This window comes from Physeter macrocephalus, chromosome 12 (assembly GCF_002837175.3).
Source record: "Physeter macrocephalus isolate SW-GA chromosome 12, ASM283717v5, whole genome shotgun sequence".
NCBI classification, from domain to species: domain Eukaryota; kingdom Metazoa; phylum Chordata; class Mammalia; order Artiodactyla; family Physeteridae; genus Physeter; species Physeter macrocephalus.
The window spans coordinates 86672340-86691179 of NC_041225.1; the positions used below are offsets into that span (position 1 = coordinate 86672340).

Below are 18840 nucleotides of genomic sequence, written 5' to 3' on the forward strand. Positions count from 1 at the left end.
AACATCCTGATTTCCCTGTGCTGTCTTCCCTGACCAGACCCGTTCCTACACCAGACAGTGATGCCTGTCCCTCTCCGCCACCGAGCTCTAAGGCGGGCTCATTTCGCTCCACCCTCTAGATAATCCCTCCTGCCTCCATCTTAACCAGGAGCCTTTCCACGGCAGGGCTGGTGTTCAAAACACACTGAGCCCCCAGTTGCCTAGCCCGGTACTCCCCACAAACCAGGCATGTCAAGGGTTATTCCTCTTGATGATGATGATGACGATGCCAGTGTTAACTGTACAGACAGGAAAGCCTAGCCCAGCAGTTTGGAATGTTTCCAAGGCCACAATTCGACTCCTTGCCTTGTCTGGCAGGCAGGCTTTCTCCTCCCCACCAGGCTTCTCCTGCTCTGGTCCTCAGTCCGGCTCAAGGGGTGCAATGGCCATCATCCAGATCACCAACCATGGCTGCGGTGTGCAAAGGGGACGGGAGAACAAACAACCATGAGACAACACCGTGGCTTTTGAACAGGTACATAGGCTCTCTTATTTAATAGCAGTTAAAAGAGGAAAACGTACAGGAGGAATAAACATGCTCTTTCCACATAAGAGGTTTTCTACTAACCACGAGGCCCATCTGTATCAGTAGCTTTACTGGTTTTAAAGAAGAAAGTTCCCTTTAGAGCTAAAAATGGACTTTCCTAAATTTCCCCCATCAATGTGCAAAATAAAAAGGCCATTTCCAACACATTAATGAAAAGTAACTGCAAACTCAGGCAAAAGAAAAAAACAAAAAAAAAGAGGCAATGGAAGCAGCCAGGTGCAGAGTCTTGGGAGAAGCGAGGCTACGCTGAGGGGGGTTTCTGCAGCAGGCCCAAGGGAGTGTGCTCGGAGGCCTCGTGGGGAAGGTCAGGGGCAGTGCCAATCTTGGGGATAAAGGGCCCTGGGTCTGGGATTTGCCGAGCAAGCACTTGTCAAGTGTGTAGGCTGACCTGGAGGCCTGGGAGACAATGAAAATACTGGGGACTGCTCCCTGTGAGCCTGTCTATTCCCTTTACCAGTGGGGACTCTCTGTTGTTTCCAATTTCCAGGTCCTGTTCTTCCCCACCCCCAACAGCTTCATTTACAGTCTACGCAAAGAGATTTTGCTATGAGGTACATTAAAACTATACCAGCTGCCTAAATTACTACTGAAACCCACTAGGGTCCCAAACCTGACTGTCCCTTCAGGAATATGGACCTGGTTTTCCCAAGAACTCAAGACAACTAGAAGACGGAAAGACCTCCAGGCCCCCATGTTCTCGCCTCTTACTGAGGCCTCCAGGGCACTTCTACATCTCTGGGCATTTGAGCCCAGATGTCAGGAGTCTGAGGGGCATGGACACCCACGCTTTGCACAAGTCCTCGCAAGGGCAGGCGCAGCTAGGGGCCTATAGACAAAACTGAAAACTCCTACTTCACCAATTCAAACAGCTTGGACATTGCTGGTTCCTTTTTTTAACCTTTCCCTGCTCACCAAGAGTGTGTCCCCACAGACAACTCAGTAGCTGCATGTTGGTTTCGTTAGGGAAGGCTGAGGCAGACCGAGAGGGAAGAAGGGATCTAGCAAAGGACCCACCCTATGAGTCTTGGGCTTGAATAAGCATTTTCTGTAGAGGGACCTCTGTGTGCAAGGGGCAGAGTAACCCCCGTTCCTCCACCCTGTTCACTTTCTCTTCTATAGCACTGTTTCTCCAGGGTACAGGTTTGAGACCAGGCCAGCAATGATTACAGTTGAAAAATATTGTGATATGCTTAAGGTTCTCTCCATTCCACTTCAAAGTCTCGGCACTCAAAGCGGAAGAGATCTTGCTGTAAACTGGCGTCTAGTGAAGGAGGGTGTTTGGGGCCCTTCTGAAGCAATGGGATTAGTGTGGTCATTTCTCGTTCTTTTCTAACAGAGTCCAGAGCCTGAGAGATGGTATATTGGGTCTCATTCCCATGGACCCCTGCCTTTCCTTGGCTATGGAAGTTCTGGGTGGCAGCACTCATCTCTGAGCCTCATTCTAAGACCCTGGGCAAACTGCCTAGCCCCTAGGATGAGCCTTGGAAGGCTTCTGCAGAGCCCACACGCAGCCTGGTCTCCAGCTTTGAGGAAGCCTGCGTGTCGGTGTGCATGTTTTCTTCCCCATGGTTTTCAAGTTGTGATACAATATTTGGTGGGGGGTGTGAAAAAGGAAGCACTGCCTTCCCTAGAAGCAACTCAGCAGCTGACAAACGGAGTGAAGAATTCTGTCTGATGAGTCCTTCCTTCCACTAACCCAAGCTGGAAATGACTGTGTGGCTTATTTGTCGTTGTTCGGTGATGCACAATTATACTCTTGCCAGTAGCCTTGGTAGCATCTTCCTGAAGTGTCTTAAAGGGCAGATTCCTCTGCCTGACCTCATAGTGAAGCCCTTGCATTAAGTCTCGGGAGCCCATTTGGGACAGAGGACACAGCCTCCAAGCTAGCTGGTCCAGGCTCCTTTGCAAACTCCAGAGCTTGAGGGATAGGATTATAGGCCATCTTTCTCAGATGAAGCCAAAAGATAGCTATGGGGATCTCAAAAGGGGATGGAAGCTTTGGGCTTGAGCAAGAAGAGCTTATCCAGGATATGACTTAGTGAGGGACAGCTGTGCCATGGGTAACAAACCACTAGCCATGGTTGACCCGCTCTACTTCATGGTGACAGTGGTTCCATCCCTAAAGGCATCCAGTCCAGCTATAGCTGTCCCCACAGTACAGAGTTGATGACATTTCCTTTAAAGATGGTGGCCAGAAAGTTGGCTTTAAAACACAAAGGAATGATTCCAAGGTTTTACCTAAGGGTAAAGTAAGGGCCATTTTCAGGCTTCTGGAATCCGACTATCCCAATGACACTACTGGAAGAGGCCAAGTCTGAGACTCTCTGTCTATGGAATAACTGTTGACCTATGCCCTGAACCAAGTACCCTGACCCTGAAAGAAGGCAATGAGAAGAATGCGGAAGGGCTGGGGCTCTGATTCCATTTGCACTGGCTTTCAAGATCTCCTCCTGGTGTGGGGCAGCCTATCGTTAGTCATGAGGTCCAATTCTTCCCGCTGCATACTCAGCTCTACCGTGCCCCAGAAAGCTTAGAAGTAAAAGCATTGGGTCAGATCTCGGCTAAAAAATGCCATCCTTGGGGGGATTGGAGCGAAGCCGTCATCTTGCCACACAGCACGCTTGTTCACCGGTGAGTGAAAGTCAGTGGACTGAAGAGATGAACCTCCAGAACCGTGTGCTGGTCTTTGATAGACTAAGTAGTAATGTTTTCCAGGCCCTTTCCTCGCATCAGGAAGAACCGGCCTCACCTACACGGCGAATGGGGCACCTAGGAGTGAACAGGATGTACTTTATTATCCTTCTGCCTACTCACCTTACCTCCCAGTGGCAAGTACCCATTTTGTTTGTGTAGTTTCTGAGCCCCAGATCTAAGCTCTAGAGCCATGGATGAAAGGTGGTTTATCATACTGGACTGATGACACCGCCATCTCTAGGAAAATACAGACAGTGTAGTATGACTTCCCCTGAAGCCCAGCCTAGCAACAACTCGTGGACTTGCTTACCCTTGTGCCTCTTTTACCATAAGGAAAGGTTATGCGAATACTGTACATAGGTTATTAAAAAAATACATTTGCTCTCTCTGAAGAAGAATGCACAAATGCAGGGCCAGCCAGTGCTGGGGCCCGGACTCTGGGGTTGCAGCCAGCAGCCTCTGTGGGCCCGAGGCCCGCCTTCATGAGTGGTGGCTGCTGATGAGTCCCCGGAGTTGCTTGGCCACAGTGTCAATCAATTTCTGCTTGTCTCGCTCATTCTTCCGAAACTGTGCAAACATGTTGTTCTTGCGGCTAGTGTCCTTCATCCTAAACAGAGAAGGGAAGAAAGAGAGCAAAGTGTTTGAGGCGGCAATGGTGGCTAGTGTGTCTTAACCGCCACCCGGAGTTGAGAGAGTCCAGAACACTTCCACCGTCAGGCGCATACTCACCTACTACTATTCACGAAGCTGCCCTCCTGGCACCCAAAGCCCTCCCCACTTCAGTCACCTTTGGAGAACAGTCAAGAGCCAGCCATGGCCAATCGCCTCCTCATCCATACCCACCCTACCTACTTCCTTCCCTTCTATGCCCAGGTATGCCTCTCTTGTAGGTATCTGGCACCTGCTGCAGCCCTGACGGTCAACAGGACCTTGGAGAACGTCTAAGGTCTTCTCTTCACCTCATAAGCCTACTAAATCCTACTGGGACCTTACAGCTGGTATTTGAAAGGTAAAGCAGAACGATGCTCTTAACTAGCAATTCCAAAAGAACATGAGTAACTGAAAGCCACTGTGCATTTCCAAGCCCTACTCTATCTGGTTAGTCTATCCTACCGCTAACAAAACCAAGGTCTTGACTGATCTCTTTTCCTTTGCCTCGGGGTAGGGGCCCAGGGGCAGTGAGGTGGTAAGAGGGCATGGTGCTGAGGAAAGCAGGTGCCAAAAGGCTGAGCCAACCGGGGGTTTAGGCAAGAGAAGCCCTTAAGTTCTCAACGGCTGCTATGTCTTCAGATCTTGACCTTTGGAAAACTTTCTAACTGGTTCATGCTAAAACTCCAGAGACGGCATATGCCTAGAGCACAAACCATGGGCAGTTCTGGCCGCCAGTTCTACCAGATGGAGAGACCTAACTGGGAAGCATGGATGGAGAAAGTCAAGGCCAGGCTGAGGTCGCCAGAGCAGCCCCCAAGCCCGACTAAGCCATTGTGACAGATCCCGGGAATCTGTTATTTCCCAAAAAGGGCCCAGAGCCCCTGACATCTGTTGATGGTTGTTAACTCTGGTCCCAGCCTCTGCACACTGGACCTCCAGCCCACGGATAGTTCTAGTGGTAGAGAATTAAGGACACCGCCCGGACTCATTTCTCCTTGGGGTCAGGCTAGGCGGTTCCTCACCACCGTCCCCCAGGAACTTGGCCAGCTCTCTGACTTCACAATCCCCTGGCCTGCACGGAGCTAGGCTAGGAGAGGGGACGGAAGGAACCTGGCGCTGGGGAGTAAACTGCTCTCAGGCAGATTTCCCAGGGCCTTTGGCCAATCCTGGCCCGTGTTTTTTTTTTTTTTTCTGTGGGGTGGCCCTGTGCAGAGGGAAAGGCTAGAGGCCAGTGGGTCAAAAGGCCAGAGAGCCCATAAGGACATTTATATCCATATGGTAGGGAGGTTCTAATGAGCACCATCGCTTTATGGCTCTTGCTGACAGTGACAGCCACAGACGAATTGAGACTTCTCTCTCTGACCTAAGCTTTAGGGCCTTCAGCTTAGAATTACTCATCAAGCATGCTTCGACACTGTGTGTAAGGTACAACCACCCACATGTGGAGGCCTGTGCTTGCAGAGGAGGAAGAAGGAGAGATGACAGAGGTTTAGAGGTTTAGGTTGTAAACAAAGTACAAAGGTCCCCAAGGCTATGATGATTATTGTATTTGGTCCCTTAAACATTAACTGCACAATTATGTTTGTGGAACTGGCTTGATTTAGGATTATTTATCCCAGAGAACAGCTCCTTTACCTTTCCTGGACATACTATGAATCTAAATAAAACCAACACAAAGCAAAACAAAAAGAAATAATAAGGGACTAAAAATACTTCCTACCTTAATAGGACATTTAATTTAACATCCTATGTGATCATTAGTTTCATGACTCCTCAGAGCAGCCCGGAGATAGGCAGCCAGAGCTGGCTTTCAGCTCCCGTAGGGAAGTTCCAGAAATAAGGTAGGAGAAAGGGAAAAAGAGGGTGGTCTCTAGGCTCCAGAGGCCAGGATGTTTTAGCCATTAAGACCTGGAGTTGGGATTACTTGAAAGAGAAACTCAGGTGCCCTAAGGGCTGATGGTGGAATGCTGGTTTGTACCCTGGAACGCTCTAAAACCAAAGGAGAGCCCTCCCCATGCCCCACTGCATTCTGTAAGCCTAGGATCTGGATCTACTTTGGCTATGGCCACCTCTCAATGAACAGGGGCCTCTTCTCTTTCCTGAAATGTCCTCCTCAGGTCTATGGGTCTTTCCATGTCTCACCCTGCTAAAAAGTGTCAGGTTGAAAAGGGAGAGAGTGTCAAGGGGAAAGCAGGAATGGGTCAGGTAAAGGGATTGATTCCTGTGAGGCTGGGAAATACAGATTTTAGTGATCTGGGTGGCCTTTGTCCCCGTTGTGTTTGGAAGGGAGCTTTTAAACCCCGCTGATCGCTCGGGCTAAGCACATGGCTTTATTACTGGCTAGGCCTCCAGAATGCTCCCGAGAGGCTGATTATTTTAGCCTGTTGTTGATCCATAGGAAGCGGATGAGCCAGTACTTCTTGGATCTAGAGATTTTCAGGAACAGAGGCGTAAAGAACAGTTGAGAGGCAACTGGCCAAAGGGAATCCTAGAGCCCATTTAGACACATAATGAATATGACATCTAAGCACCAACTCAAAAGCCATTTCAGCTGGGTACTGAGAACTCTGCGATGAGGCCTTGCCTCTAATAAAGAGTCTTCGATGGGAGATCTTAAAGCCATGGGCCTCACCACTGGGAGGGAGGGGAGACTGCTGAGGAGCTCCCTTGTGTCAGGGCTGAATTGCCAGGGTTAGTCAGGGTTAGGCCCTGACTAGCAAGAGTATTGCGTGTGCCAGGAAGCTGGGTGGGAACCACCCTTCACCTGGCACCAACAGGGGAAAATCCCTGTTACTTCTCCCAGCCCCAAAGGAACTGGTAAGCCAAGGGTCACTCTAAGGACCAAGGAGAGAGGAGGCGGCCAGCCAGTTGGCACCAGACTGGTTTAGTAGATTAGTATGTCAGGGTGGGGACAACTCACAGGGTAGGGATATTAGTGTAGTCATTAGTGTCAATGAGGAGACCAGAAGGACTTGCCTCAAAGCAATGGAAAAGGCCCAAGTGAATAATATACTTACTCTCTAGATATCCTAGGGAAGAAGGTCATTGGGAGAGGGAACCATGGGAAACAAAGTCAAAATGGAAACATCAGTCTCTGTCTTGATCTGGAGAAAGTCAACTCTGGGCTCTTAGTTTCTTGGCTCCAAACACACACCTCTGCCTCCTCCCCTTCTCTCCCCTGTTATATTGCACAGTAGGAAGGTACACCTCAGCCTCTGCTTTTTTCTAAGGCTCCACTCTGGCCTCCTGGACTCTGATCCTTGCCTTGCTAGGATTTGAGACCTGCTTGGCTGGCTATATACGTAGACTTGCTACACTGTCGAGATGCAAGGCACTCTCCTAGGAAGCTGCTAAGAAGCCAGCGGTTATCTAGTTTGATGACAAGAAAAAGCTTCCCTTTTACATGGGTCTTAGTCTCTGGTCTGCCGGCTCTCAACTAGGTAAGCTAAAGCCAGAGCCAGGCTACAATGAATAGCAGATTCCAGCACCTGGGTGACGTATTGGTTAGTGAGATGCTCCGGACCTGGCTAACTCAATCTCAGTGGAAGCATCTCTCCGTCAGAGATGCTACAGCCCTGTGGCAGGACTTTTGCGGGCCAGTGACCGCGTAAGGCAAGAATTAGGCACCTCCAACACAGCTTTCTTGGGACAGTCAGCACAGTAAAGCTCAATCTGGCAGGGGCAGGGCTTGGAGGGGCAGGTGAAGGTTTCAGTAATTTCAGGAGCTTCTCTGCTAGGAACCAGAAGCCATCTGTTCTGTGGGGCTGTTTCTTCATCCATCATCATACCCCAGATGCCTGGGGCCAGGCTCACTCTTCACCAGGCTGAACTGAGCCCCAAACTAAGGCATCTTCTTTTCTCTTCTTGTCATATCTAGGCAAGCTCTGAGGTAATGTCAGAGCCCAATTGACCCACACTTGCCCTAGCTTGTCAAGGCTCAGGAATTAAGAGGCTACAAGAGGAAGACTGGCCTGCCAAATCCAATGATGGAGACTGCTGAGAGCACCTATGGAGACTTTAAGAATGGGGCCTCTTTGCGGTCTTTTCAAGGTATTGGCAAAGAGAAAATTATCCTCTATACCAACCCGCCATCCCCATTTCCCCAGCCCCCAACACAGACCACTGGATGGCTACTCACTTCTCAAGCAGGGTCAGAGCTGTCACAGGGTTTACCCGGAGGTACTTGCAGGTAGGCTGACCATAGTCAGCAAGGTAGGTTGACCAATCCCACTGGAGGAAGAGATCTAAAAGCTGTAAAATATCCAAACCCCCACCCCAGTAATTCATCAGACAGGTAAGACAAATCAGGATCTCAGAAACCCCTAGCATCCTTCACTACCATCTATCATAGACTTGAAAAATAAAATTAAAAATATAGTAAGAGAAAGAATGGCTATAGACTGTATTGCAATTAAGAAAATAAATGAGTAATCACTATAAGGCAGAGTCATCTCTTCCATAAGCACTGTAATGTTGCTAAGAGTACATGCTGTTAGCAGACAGCTCTCAGAGGCAGGCCTGTAATGAAACTAACATTGGACTGAATCAAAACACAAGACTACAATAATAATCACTCATTTGCTTAATAAATACTTGTGAAATGCCTTCCATGTGCCAAGCACCATTCTAGGAGCTCAGAATTCAACAATGAACAAATAAAGGTGGATGTGTCCAGTGCCACATACGCAACTATATGAGCTTTCAGATTGGAAGGTCTGGGTTCAAGTACGAGTTTCATGACTTGCTGCTTTGACTTCGCCCAAATTACTCCGTTGATATAGACACATGCACATGCCAGAAACAAACCAGACACACAGACAACACGGAAACACTGAACCAAGGCATAAATGGGCAATGCAATATTTACATGAGGCAATATATTACACCTATGTGGACACTGGCTGAACAGATGGAAACCTGTTAACTAAAATACATTTTGTCAAAGGCTTTCTTTCCCAGCCAGCTTTAGCCTCAGGTATCACTCTAATAAATATTTAAAATTGTACCTGAATAAAGCTAAAAGAGAAAAATGAAATCAGTGCCTTTCAAAGGTAGGGGTGATGAAAGGGAAGGTGTTAGCTCCCCTCTATAAACTTCTAGAGGGGTCACCATCCCAGACTCACATCATTACATAGAAGAAGGGTCTTCAAGCTGGCTTTCTAGCAATGAGATACATATAAGTGCTTTTGGACTCAAGACATTTCTTTACTTCTCCCTTTCCAAGAGATAACAGTTGATGAAGATTGTAGATGGCTATCACTCTGTGCAGAACAAAGAGAGGCCTAGAGTCAATCCAATGCCAGAGCCTGGGCTCTTAGGCACACCTTCTTCCCTTGTCTGTCTTCACTGCCCAGCTGGGCAAATGGGCAGTGTGGGCCTTGCCCTACTTGGCCAAGCTTCCTCTTCCATCCACTCTCTTAGAATGGCTGTTATGAACTTCCTCAGACAGGATGGGAATTGGCTGAAGTCCCCCAAATTTTGCTAAAACAGAGAAAAGCCCCTACACCCTCAGCCAAGAAAGGGATGCTAAAGATGAGAGGAGAGGGGGAGAGAGACAGACACGTTGGTTGGCCTGGGTCAGCACGGCCCCAAAAGGCCCTCTCAGGTCTCTTTTAGGTCATGCCTATTTTAGTTGGCAAGTAAAATGGCTTCTACCACTTCCTTTTGCTGTCCCCAGGCCTTGCAGAGCTCTCCTTTAGAAGAAATATTTCCTTGACTTCCTATTCTAATCTTAGTATTTCTATCCTATAGTGTCCAAAGACCCGTCAAGACAGTTCCTCCTAGGGAGCATGACAGACACTTGGAGTGTCCCTTGTTCTAAAGTCTTCTACAAATATGATTACGCTTTTCCCCCAAATCCCAAGGAAAAAGCTATGAAAAAGATGGCATTTTCTTAATTAAAATTTTTTCTCAGAAAATTTAAAAAACCTTTTACTGCTTGCATGCTAGGGAGCTAACAAAAGAAAGGTGAAAGAAAAACAAGTTTAATTGGAAAAACATGAAAACATGATTTCTTAAAGCTATTTCAGGTATTACTTTTCAGATGTGGACATATATATGCATTTAATAAAACTACCTTCTTTACTATCGAATTCCTAATTTCAGTGATGGAATTAATGGTATCAGTATTTTCTGATTTACTGTAAAGAACACCACGTCTTTGGGGCTAATGAAACCTGGGTAAATCACCAGTGGGGTGTGGAGGGCAGTTAATAACTTAGCTCTAAGTTTTCTATTTTTAAATTCTTGCCAAAGTCTCTCAATGCCAGTACTGAGACTAAGAGCTCTGGGATGACAAGCTACCTAATTTATCCCACTCCAGGCATGGAAGCTACACAAACTCTATTAAGCTCAAACGGTATGAGCCTGTAGCTCACACTCTGGGTCTGTGCTGCTTTCTACAGTTCTTTTCAGTGGCCTGTACCTAGGTCTGATGGCCTCCTCTGAGACAGATGGATACATACTAGAGTCTGGGTGGGACTTAACTAAGTTAACTGCCTTGGGGTGCAGTTCTACTGGATTCCTTAGAAACAGTGTTAGAATAAGAGAACAAGAAAACTGGCAGGCCTGTTTATCAATACAGAACTTTGGTGTCCAGACTATGACTTTCAAAGGTGAACCAGGCCCTCTCAGCCTAGTTCTCTGCATGCAATGGCCTTGGTAAATCTCGATAAAGTCTCTCTCAAGGATGCAGAACATTCAGTCATCACTAACGATCACATTCTTTTTTATTTTTAAAATTTTTCATTTGGAAATAATTTTCAATTTATCAGAAAGTTCTAAGAATAGATGTAGTATAAGGAGCACCATATACCCTCCTCCCAGATCCATCCATTGTCCACATTTTACCCCATACGCTCCATCATTTGTGTTCTCTCTCTCTCTCTTTCTTTGCACACACACACAGTATCTCTTTTTGGAGTCGATTGAGGATTACATATATCATGACCAGACCCATCCATTGTCCACATTTTACCCCATACGCTCCATCATTTGTGTTCTCTCTCTCTTTCTTTCTTTGCACACACAGTATCTCTTTTTGGAGTCTCTTGAGGGTAAATTACATATATCATGACCCTTTATCCCCAAATATTTCAGTGTTCTTATGAATTAGGGCTATTCTCATACATAATCACAGTATGGTTTTTAACTTTAATAAATTTAATATTGATATTGTCCATACCCTAATTTTATAAATTGACCCAATAATATCCTGCATAGCCTTTTTGTTTATTTAGGATTAGGTATTACATTTAGTTATCTACTGAGCCGACTTTAATCTGGACTATTTCCACAGTTTGTCTCTTTCTTATATGATATTGACATTTTTGAAGGATGTGAACTCTTCAAAAGTTCCCTGTCTCCTTTTTTCCCCCCTTAGTTTTGGTTTTTCTAATGCTTATAATAAGATATAAGACATGCATTTCTGGCCAGAATTTTACATGTGATGTTAGGTCCTCCTCAGGTCATCATATCTGGAGGTATACAATATACAGTGTTCATTTGTCTCTCATTGGTGATATTAATTTGGATCACCCAGTCAAGACGTTGTCTGATTTCTCCACCGTCTAGGTATTATATTTTCTTTTGCAACTAGGAAGCTATTGAGGAGACAATTTAAGACCATGTGAATATACTGCTCCTGGTTAGAATTTCCCCTGAGATTTAGCATCTATTGAGGATTCTTCTTCGCTTTGGTCTTTACTATGATGGTCTCACACTGATGACATTCCAATTCTATCCTTCCCTCCACGTTCATCAGTTGTCACTCAGCATTCTACCATAAGCAAGTGCTCTCTCCTTCTCCCCCATTAATTTACCTATTTTATTATTGGTATGGATTCATGGATTTCCATTTTTTCAATGGTTTATATTCATTACTATATCTAATTACTTTGATGCTCAAATTGTCCCAAGTTTGGCAAGTGGGAGATCTGTCAAGCTACAGCCTGTGTCCTTGTGACATGCCCCCATGATTTTTTTTTTTCAGGACTTCCTTACTTTCTGGCATGATAAGGTGTTGCAGGTTCATCTTGTATCTACCATGCCAAGCTCTGAAATTAGCCATTTCTCTGAACAGCCCTGGTTTCTTTTAGTGGGAAAGTTATTAGAGATCTAGATTTGGGCGCTAGGTGTGCTCATTGCTACTTGGGGACAATTTATGGGGAGTTAAGCCCTCTCAGCGGACAGAGCTAGGAAATATATGCAAGTAATCCACATATACACATGCACACATATACAAACATACATGTGTACTTATATAAGCATGTATGCACACACATTTTAGAACTCATGAGTTTACACCAATACCTCCAATTCTAATCATTCTCACAGAGTTCTTTTTTGCCTTCCTCTATTCCATATATGCATGTGCTTTCCTCCACAGTGAGAATCCTGGCTCTCAACGACATCATCTCATTCACTAATTTGCTCAATCCTATAATATATCTAAAATCAGTTCAGAATTGTTTGTATATACCACTACAAAAAAAAAAAAAAAGCCTGCTAAAAAGAGTTTGAGATTTGTTTGCAATTTCCTCTCCCAACCTGAGTGTGTATAATCAAAGCCTATGCTCATAAGCCACTTGGATTAGTCCTTCTTTAATTTTCCCTTCAGTTTGGTTATGGTATTCATCTAAATACAACTGGGTTCATTTGTTTCCATTTGCTTTTAGTTTTAGGCTCCTCCCTCCCATCCTTAATTTTTTACATATGTAGGACATTAACATGCTTCCAAAAGTCAAAACAACACAAAAATGTTAACTCAGAAAAGTGTCACTCTTTCCCTTGTTGTATCCCTTTCACCCCAATTCCTACCATGCCTTATAGGTACCCAACTCCATTGTTTTTGGATTTGTCCTTCCTATGTTTCTATTTGTAAAGATAAGCAGATACACATATGCTTTCTTATTCCCTCCTCTTTCTTTCACCGAAAGTAGCATACTATATATGCATTTTAAGGCATCTGACTTCTTGATGTTTGTAAATAGGTGGTGGATGGAGAAGAAGAAAAATAAGGAGCATCAAAGGTGGGAGACTGAACTTAAGATCACTATTCCTCAAACTTTATTGAGTATCACTTTTGCAGTTTTTACCACATCCTCATGCCACATGTGTTATTATTAACTTAACATTCTTGTATGTATTGATTCATATTTTGGTCAAAAAAATTTTGTAAACAATACTTTACATCATTTTCACAAACGGGAAACCACTCATACTTGTCAGAAATAGAAGATAACTCAAATACTAGCACCACAATGAGACGTTCCCTTTGTCATCACAAAGACTATAACAGGATTTAGTGTTTAATGGTGCATCTGGGTACTGTCTAAACTTGTATCTCAAGTACCACTTCATATGGCCTTCTGTACCTCCAGTATTCCATCCACACCATGTTTTGGGATTAGTTTGTGACTTCAGCCAAGAGTTAAGTGATGACAGTGTGCCTGGAATAGTGTTAAGTGGTGTATGTGCACAAGGAAGCACCTGTAACATTAGTCTAATTATAAGAGAAGATCAGTGTACACGTGGGCCCTGTGTCCTGGTCTGGTCAGGAGAGCCCATAGCCAAGGGTCTGGTTTGGCTGGTAAGGCCTGGTGAGTCTGGATGAGCTGGAGCAACTTGCTAACACGACCACAAGGATAGTTCATTTTTCTCATCACCAGGTATCCTCGTTAGTTAGTGGGTTTCCATGTAGTCGGCTTTTGATAAGCTCTTACTTCTGTGTCAGGACAGCGTTAAAATTCTTGATTCTGCATGTGATGACTTCTGATTGACTTTACAGAACCACACTGTGGGCCTGCACTATGTTCATTCTATTTATATTTCTTAAGAGTTGCATAAAAATTATAACCTTCTTAAATTTAAAAAGTTCAAGTGAAGTGACCCCTTCTATTTACTCATAGGATGTGCAACATGAATAATAAAACATATTTGCTTATCTTGGTTGTTCTTAATGAAGATATAAACCCACTGAATTCAGCAAATGTTTTTAAAAGCATCTAATATATGCAAGGACAGGGGTTGGCCTTTCAAGTGATATTAAAATATGTGGTTCTCCCTCACATAGAATATTGTAAAAGAAAAACATAAATAACTGTAATCCAAGCCAAATAAGTTAAATGCTATTAAGTGACATATTCTTCTTCTTTTTGAACTATCAACCGAATGTTTTATAAGTTTTTCCACTTATAACAAAATTTAAAGAGCAAATATAAATTGTGGTTCAAAACACACATACACGTACGTTGGGTTTAAGTTTACTTTGATTATCAGACAATGTCTTAAAGGTGATGAGAATCATCTCAGCAATAACAAATACATTACAATTATATCTCTGTCATAGAGTCAAATATGGAAATTTGCCTGCATTTTATTAACATCAGTGGCAGATTTTTGTTTTTTAAAAAATTTTTATTTTGAAATAATTTTAGACTTACATACAGGTTGCAAAAATAGTTTAGACAGTTCCTCTATACCCTTCACCCAGCTTCTCTAATGTCCACATATTACATTACAATGATCAGAACCAAGAAATCAACACTGGTACAATACTATTAAGTAAACTATGATTTCATTCCATTTTCACCAGATTTTCTACTAATGTCCTTTTTCTGATCCAATCCAGTATCCCACATTTCATTTAATCATCATGCCTCCAGAGACTCTTCCAATGTGTTATAGTTCCTCATTCTTATTTTTCAAGACCTTGATACTTACACTTTACTTTCAGTCATTTAATTTTTTTTTTTTTTTTTTTTTTTTTTTGGCTGTGCCACACAGCATGCAGGATCTTAGTTCTCCAACCAGGGATCAAACCTGTGTTCCCTGCAATGGAAGTATGCAGTCTTAACCACTGGACCGCTGTGGAAGTCCCCAGTCATTTATTTTGCAGGATGTCCCTTAATTTGGGTCTGCCCAATATTTGTTTATGGTTAGATTGAGGCAGTAGTTCTCAACTAGGGGAGATCTTGCCTCCCATGGGACATCTGACAATGTCTGAGACATTTTGGGTTGTAACAAGGCTGGGTGATGGCAGTGGTGGTGATGCCCCTGGCATTGAGTCAGTAGAAGCCAGGAATGCTGCTAAACATCCTACAGTGCTCAAGACAGCGCCACGACAAAAATTACCAACCCCAAATGTCAATAGTGTTGAGGTTAAGAAACTCTGGATTGAGGTTATGCATTTTTTTTTTTTTTTTTTTGCAAAAATACTGTAGAAAAGGAGTGATACTGCCCCCTTCTCAGTGCATCATATCAGGTATATATGATGCCCACATACATATCTCATTACTGATCATTTGGTTAAGGTGGTGAGTTTCTCTACTGCAAAGTTATTACTTTTCCCTTTGTAAATAATTAATACATTTCTTATGGGAGATATACTTTAATACTATGCAAATATCCTGTTTCTCCTCAAACTTTTGTCCACTAACTTTAACATCCATTGGTGGATCCTGCCTACAACAATATTTATTATTAACATTGATAATATTAATAATTTTAATATATGTAGTTATTAAATGGAATTCTCCTGTGAGGAAAAGTGCTGTCCCTTTTCCTCATTTATTTGTCCAATTATTTATATCAGTATGACCTCACAGATATCTATTTTATTTAGTGGGTTATAATCTAATACAATCATTATTCATGTTGTTGTTCAACTTAATCTGGCTTTGGCCATTAGGGACGCCTTCAGACTGGCTCTCCTGTGTATTTTCCACCTGTCCCTATCCTTTCTTGAACAATTCCTTACTTGCTGGCACTATAAAATGTTCCAAGCTCATCTTGCACTTTCCCTGCCCTTGCTTTGGAACCAGTTGCTTCTCCAAGGAGCTCTAGTTCCTTGTTTTGGGGAATGGTTTTTAGAAACCAAGATCTGAGCACTTAGCATGCTCATTTCTATTGAGGTGTTATTGCCTCTAGGCCCTCTCAGTGGACAGAGCTAAGAAATATAAGTATGTTTATTAACACATCTATATCTTTTGTGAATATATTTTAAAGTCATGAGTTCATATTTGATGTCTATGATTCCAGTCAAACACCCTTCCCTTCATTCTCTCCTTTCCTCTTTCCTTATTTATCACTTCTTTCTCTGACAATGAGAAACCTGGCTCTCATTATATTTTACTTATTGGTTCAATCCTAGTGCAGTATAAAGTAGTTTCAGAATTACTAATCCATACCCATGTGAGAAAAACAAGTTTACTCACTAGAGTAAAGTATTTTCATACAGTTCTTTTCTGTCTTTAGCCTTACAATTTCCAGTCAGAATACTGGTTTTTATTTTTTTAACTTTTAAAATTTATGTATGTATGTATGTATGTATGCATTTATTTATTTATATCTTTATTGGAGTATACTTGCTTTACAATGGTGTGTTAGTTTCTGCTGTATAACAAAGTGAATCAGCTATACATATACATATATCCCCGTATCTCCTCCCTCTGGCGTCTCCCTCGCACCCTCCCTATCCCACCCCTCTAGGTAGACACAAAGCACTGAGCTGATCTCCCTGTGCTATGCGGCTGCTTCTCACTAGCTATCTATTTTACATTTGGTAGTGTATATATGTCCATGCCAGTCTCTCACTTCATCCCAGCTTACCCTTCCCCCTCTCTGTGTCCTCAAGTCCATTCTCTATGTCTGGGTCTATATTCCTGTCCTGCCCCCAGGTTCTTCAGAACAATTTTTTTCTTTAAGATTCCATATATATGTGTTAGCATACAGTATTTGTTCTTCTCTTTCTGACTTACTTCACTCTGTATGCCAGTCTCTAGGTCCATCCACCTCACTACAAATAATTCAATTTTGTTTCCTTTTATGGCTGAGTAATATTCCATTGTATATATGTGTCACATCTTCTTTATCCATTCATCTGTCGATGGACACCTAGGTTGCTTCCATGTCCTGGCTACTGGAAATAGAGCTGCATTGTGGTACATGACTCTTTTTGAATTATGGTTTTCTCTGGGTATATGCCCAGTAGTGGGATTGCTGTGTTCCCTTTTCTCCACACCCTCTCCAGCATTTGCTGTTTGTAGATTTTCTGATGATGCCCATTCTGACTGGTGTGAGGTGATACCTCAATGTAGTTTTTTTTTTTTTTTTAGCGGTACGTGGGCCTCTCACTCTTGTGGCCTCTCCCGTTGTGGAGCACAGACTCTGGACGCGCAGGCTCAGCGGCCATGGCTCACGGTCCCAGCCGCTCTGCGGCACGTGGGATCTTCCCGGACTGGGGCACGAACCCATGTCCCCTGCATCGGCAGGCGGACTCTCAACCACTGTGCCACCAGGGAAGCCCCCTCACTGTAGTTTTGAGTTGCATTTCTCTAATGATCAGTGATGCTGAGCAGCTTTTCATGTTCTTCTTGGCCATCTGTATATCTTCTTTGGAAAAATGTCTATTTAGGTCTTCTGCCCATTTTTTGATTAGGCTGTTTGTTTTTTTGATATTGAGCTGCATGAGCTGTTTATATATTTTGGAGATTAATCCTTTTTCCCTGATTTGTTCGCAAATATTTTCTCCCATTCTAAGGTTTGTCTTTTCGTCTTGTTTGTGGTTTCCTTTGCTTTGCAAAGGTTTTAGGTTTCATTAGATCCCATTTGTTTATTTTTGTTTTTATTTCCATTACTCTAGGAGGTGGATCAAAAAGGATCTTGCTGTGATTTATGTCAAAGAGAATTCTTCCTATGTTTTCCTCTAAGGGTATTAGCGTGCCTGGTCTTCCATTTAGGTGTCTAATCCATTTTGAGTTTATTTTTGTGTATGGTGTTAGGGAGGGTTCTAATTTCATTCTTTTACATGTAGCTGTCCCGTTTTCTCAGCACCAGTTATTGAAGAGACTGTCTTTTCTCCATTGTATATCCTTGCCTACTTTGTCATAGATGAGTTGACCATAGGCTCCTTAGGTAGGTTTATTCCTAGGTATTTTATTCTTTTCCTTACAGTGGTAAATGGGAGTGTTTCCTTAATTTCTCTTTCAGGTTTTTCATCATTAGTGTATAGGAATGCAAGAGATTTCTGTGTATTAATTTTATATACTGCCTCTTTACCAAATTCATTGATTAACTCTAGTAGTTTTCTGGAGGCATCCTTAGGTTTCTCTATGTATAGTATAGAGATTTCATCTGCAAACAGTGACGGTTTTACTTCTTCTTTTCCAATTTATATTCCTTTATTTCTTTTTCTTCTCTGAATGCCGTGGCTAGGACTTCCAAATCTATGTTGAATAATAGTGGCGAGAGTGGACATCCTTGTCTTGCTCCTGATCTTAGAGGAAATGCTTTCAGTTTTTCACCATTGAGAATGATGTTGGCTGTGGGTTTGTCCTATGTGGCCTCTATTATGTTGAGGCAGGTTCCCTCTATGCCCACTTTCTGGAGAGTGTTTTCATAAATCAGTGTTGAATTTTGTCAAAAGCTTTTTCTTCATCTATTGAGACGATCATATGGTTCTTATTCTTCAGTTTGTTAATATGGTGTATCACATTGACTGATTTGCGTATATTGAAGAATTCTTGCATCCCTGGTATAAATCCCATTTGATCATGGTGTACGATCCTTTTAATGTGTTGTTGGATTCTGTTTGTTAGTATTTTGTCGAGGATTTTTCCATCTATACTCATCAGTGATATTGGTGTGTAATTTTCTTTTTTTTGTAGTATCTTTGTCTGGTTTTGGTATCAGGGTGATGGTGGCCTCATAGAATGAGTTTGGGAGTGTGTCTTCCTCTGCAAATTTTTGGAAGAGATTGAGAAGGATGGGTGTTAGCTCTTCTCTAAATGTTTGATAGAATTCACCTGTGAAGCCATCTGGTCCTGGACTTTTGTTTGTTGGAAGATTTTAAATCACAGTTTCAATTTCATTACTTGTGATTGGTCTGTTCATATTTTCTATTTCTTCCT

General features: G+C 43.1%; 1 protein-coding gene across 4 annotated transcripts in view; it reads right to left on the reverse strand.

Annotated features, from left to right (window-relative positions):
- Positions 1–506: 506 nt before the first annotated feature.
- Positions 507–18840, reverse strand: part of EXOC6B (exocyst complex component 6B) — a 735227-nt gene continuing 716893 nt past the window's right edge. For 3 of the 4 annotated variants that reach the window (XM_055089243.1, XM_024133527.3, XM_055089241.1), the window contains 2 exons: positions 8070–8182; positions 507–3887 (listed from right to left, as the gene is read on the reverse strand). In XM_055089243.1, the coding sequence (XP_054945218.1) occupies positions 3761–3887; positions 8070–8182 (240 nt within the window). In that variant the 3' untranslated portion in view covers positions 507–3760. Of the gene's footprint in view, positions 3888–8069; positions 8183–18840 lie in introns of those variants that run through there. The other variant, XM_055089244.1, reaches the window with a different exon arrangement.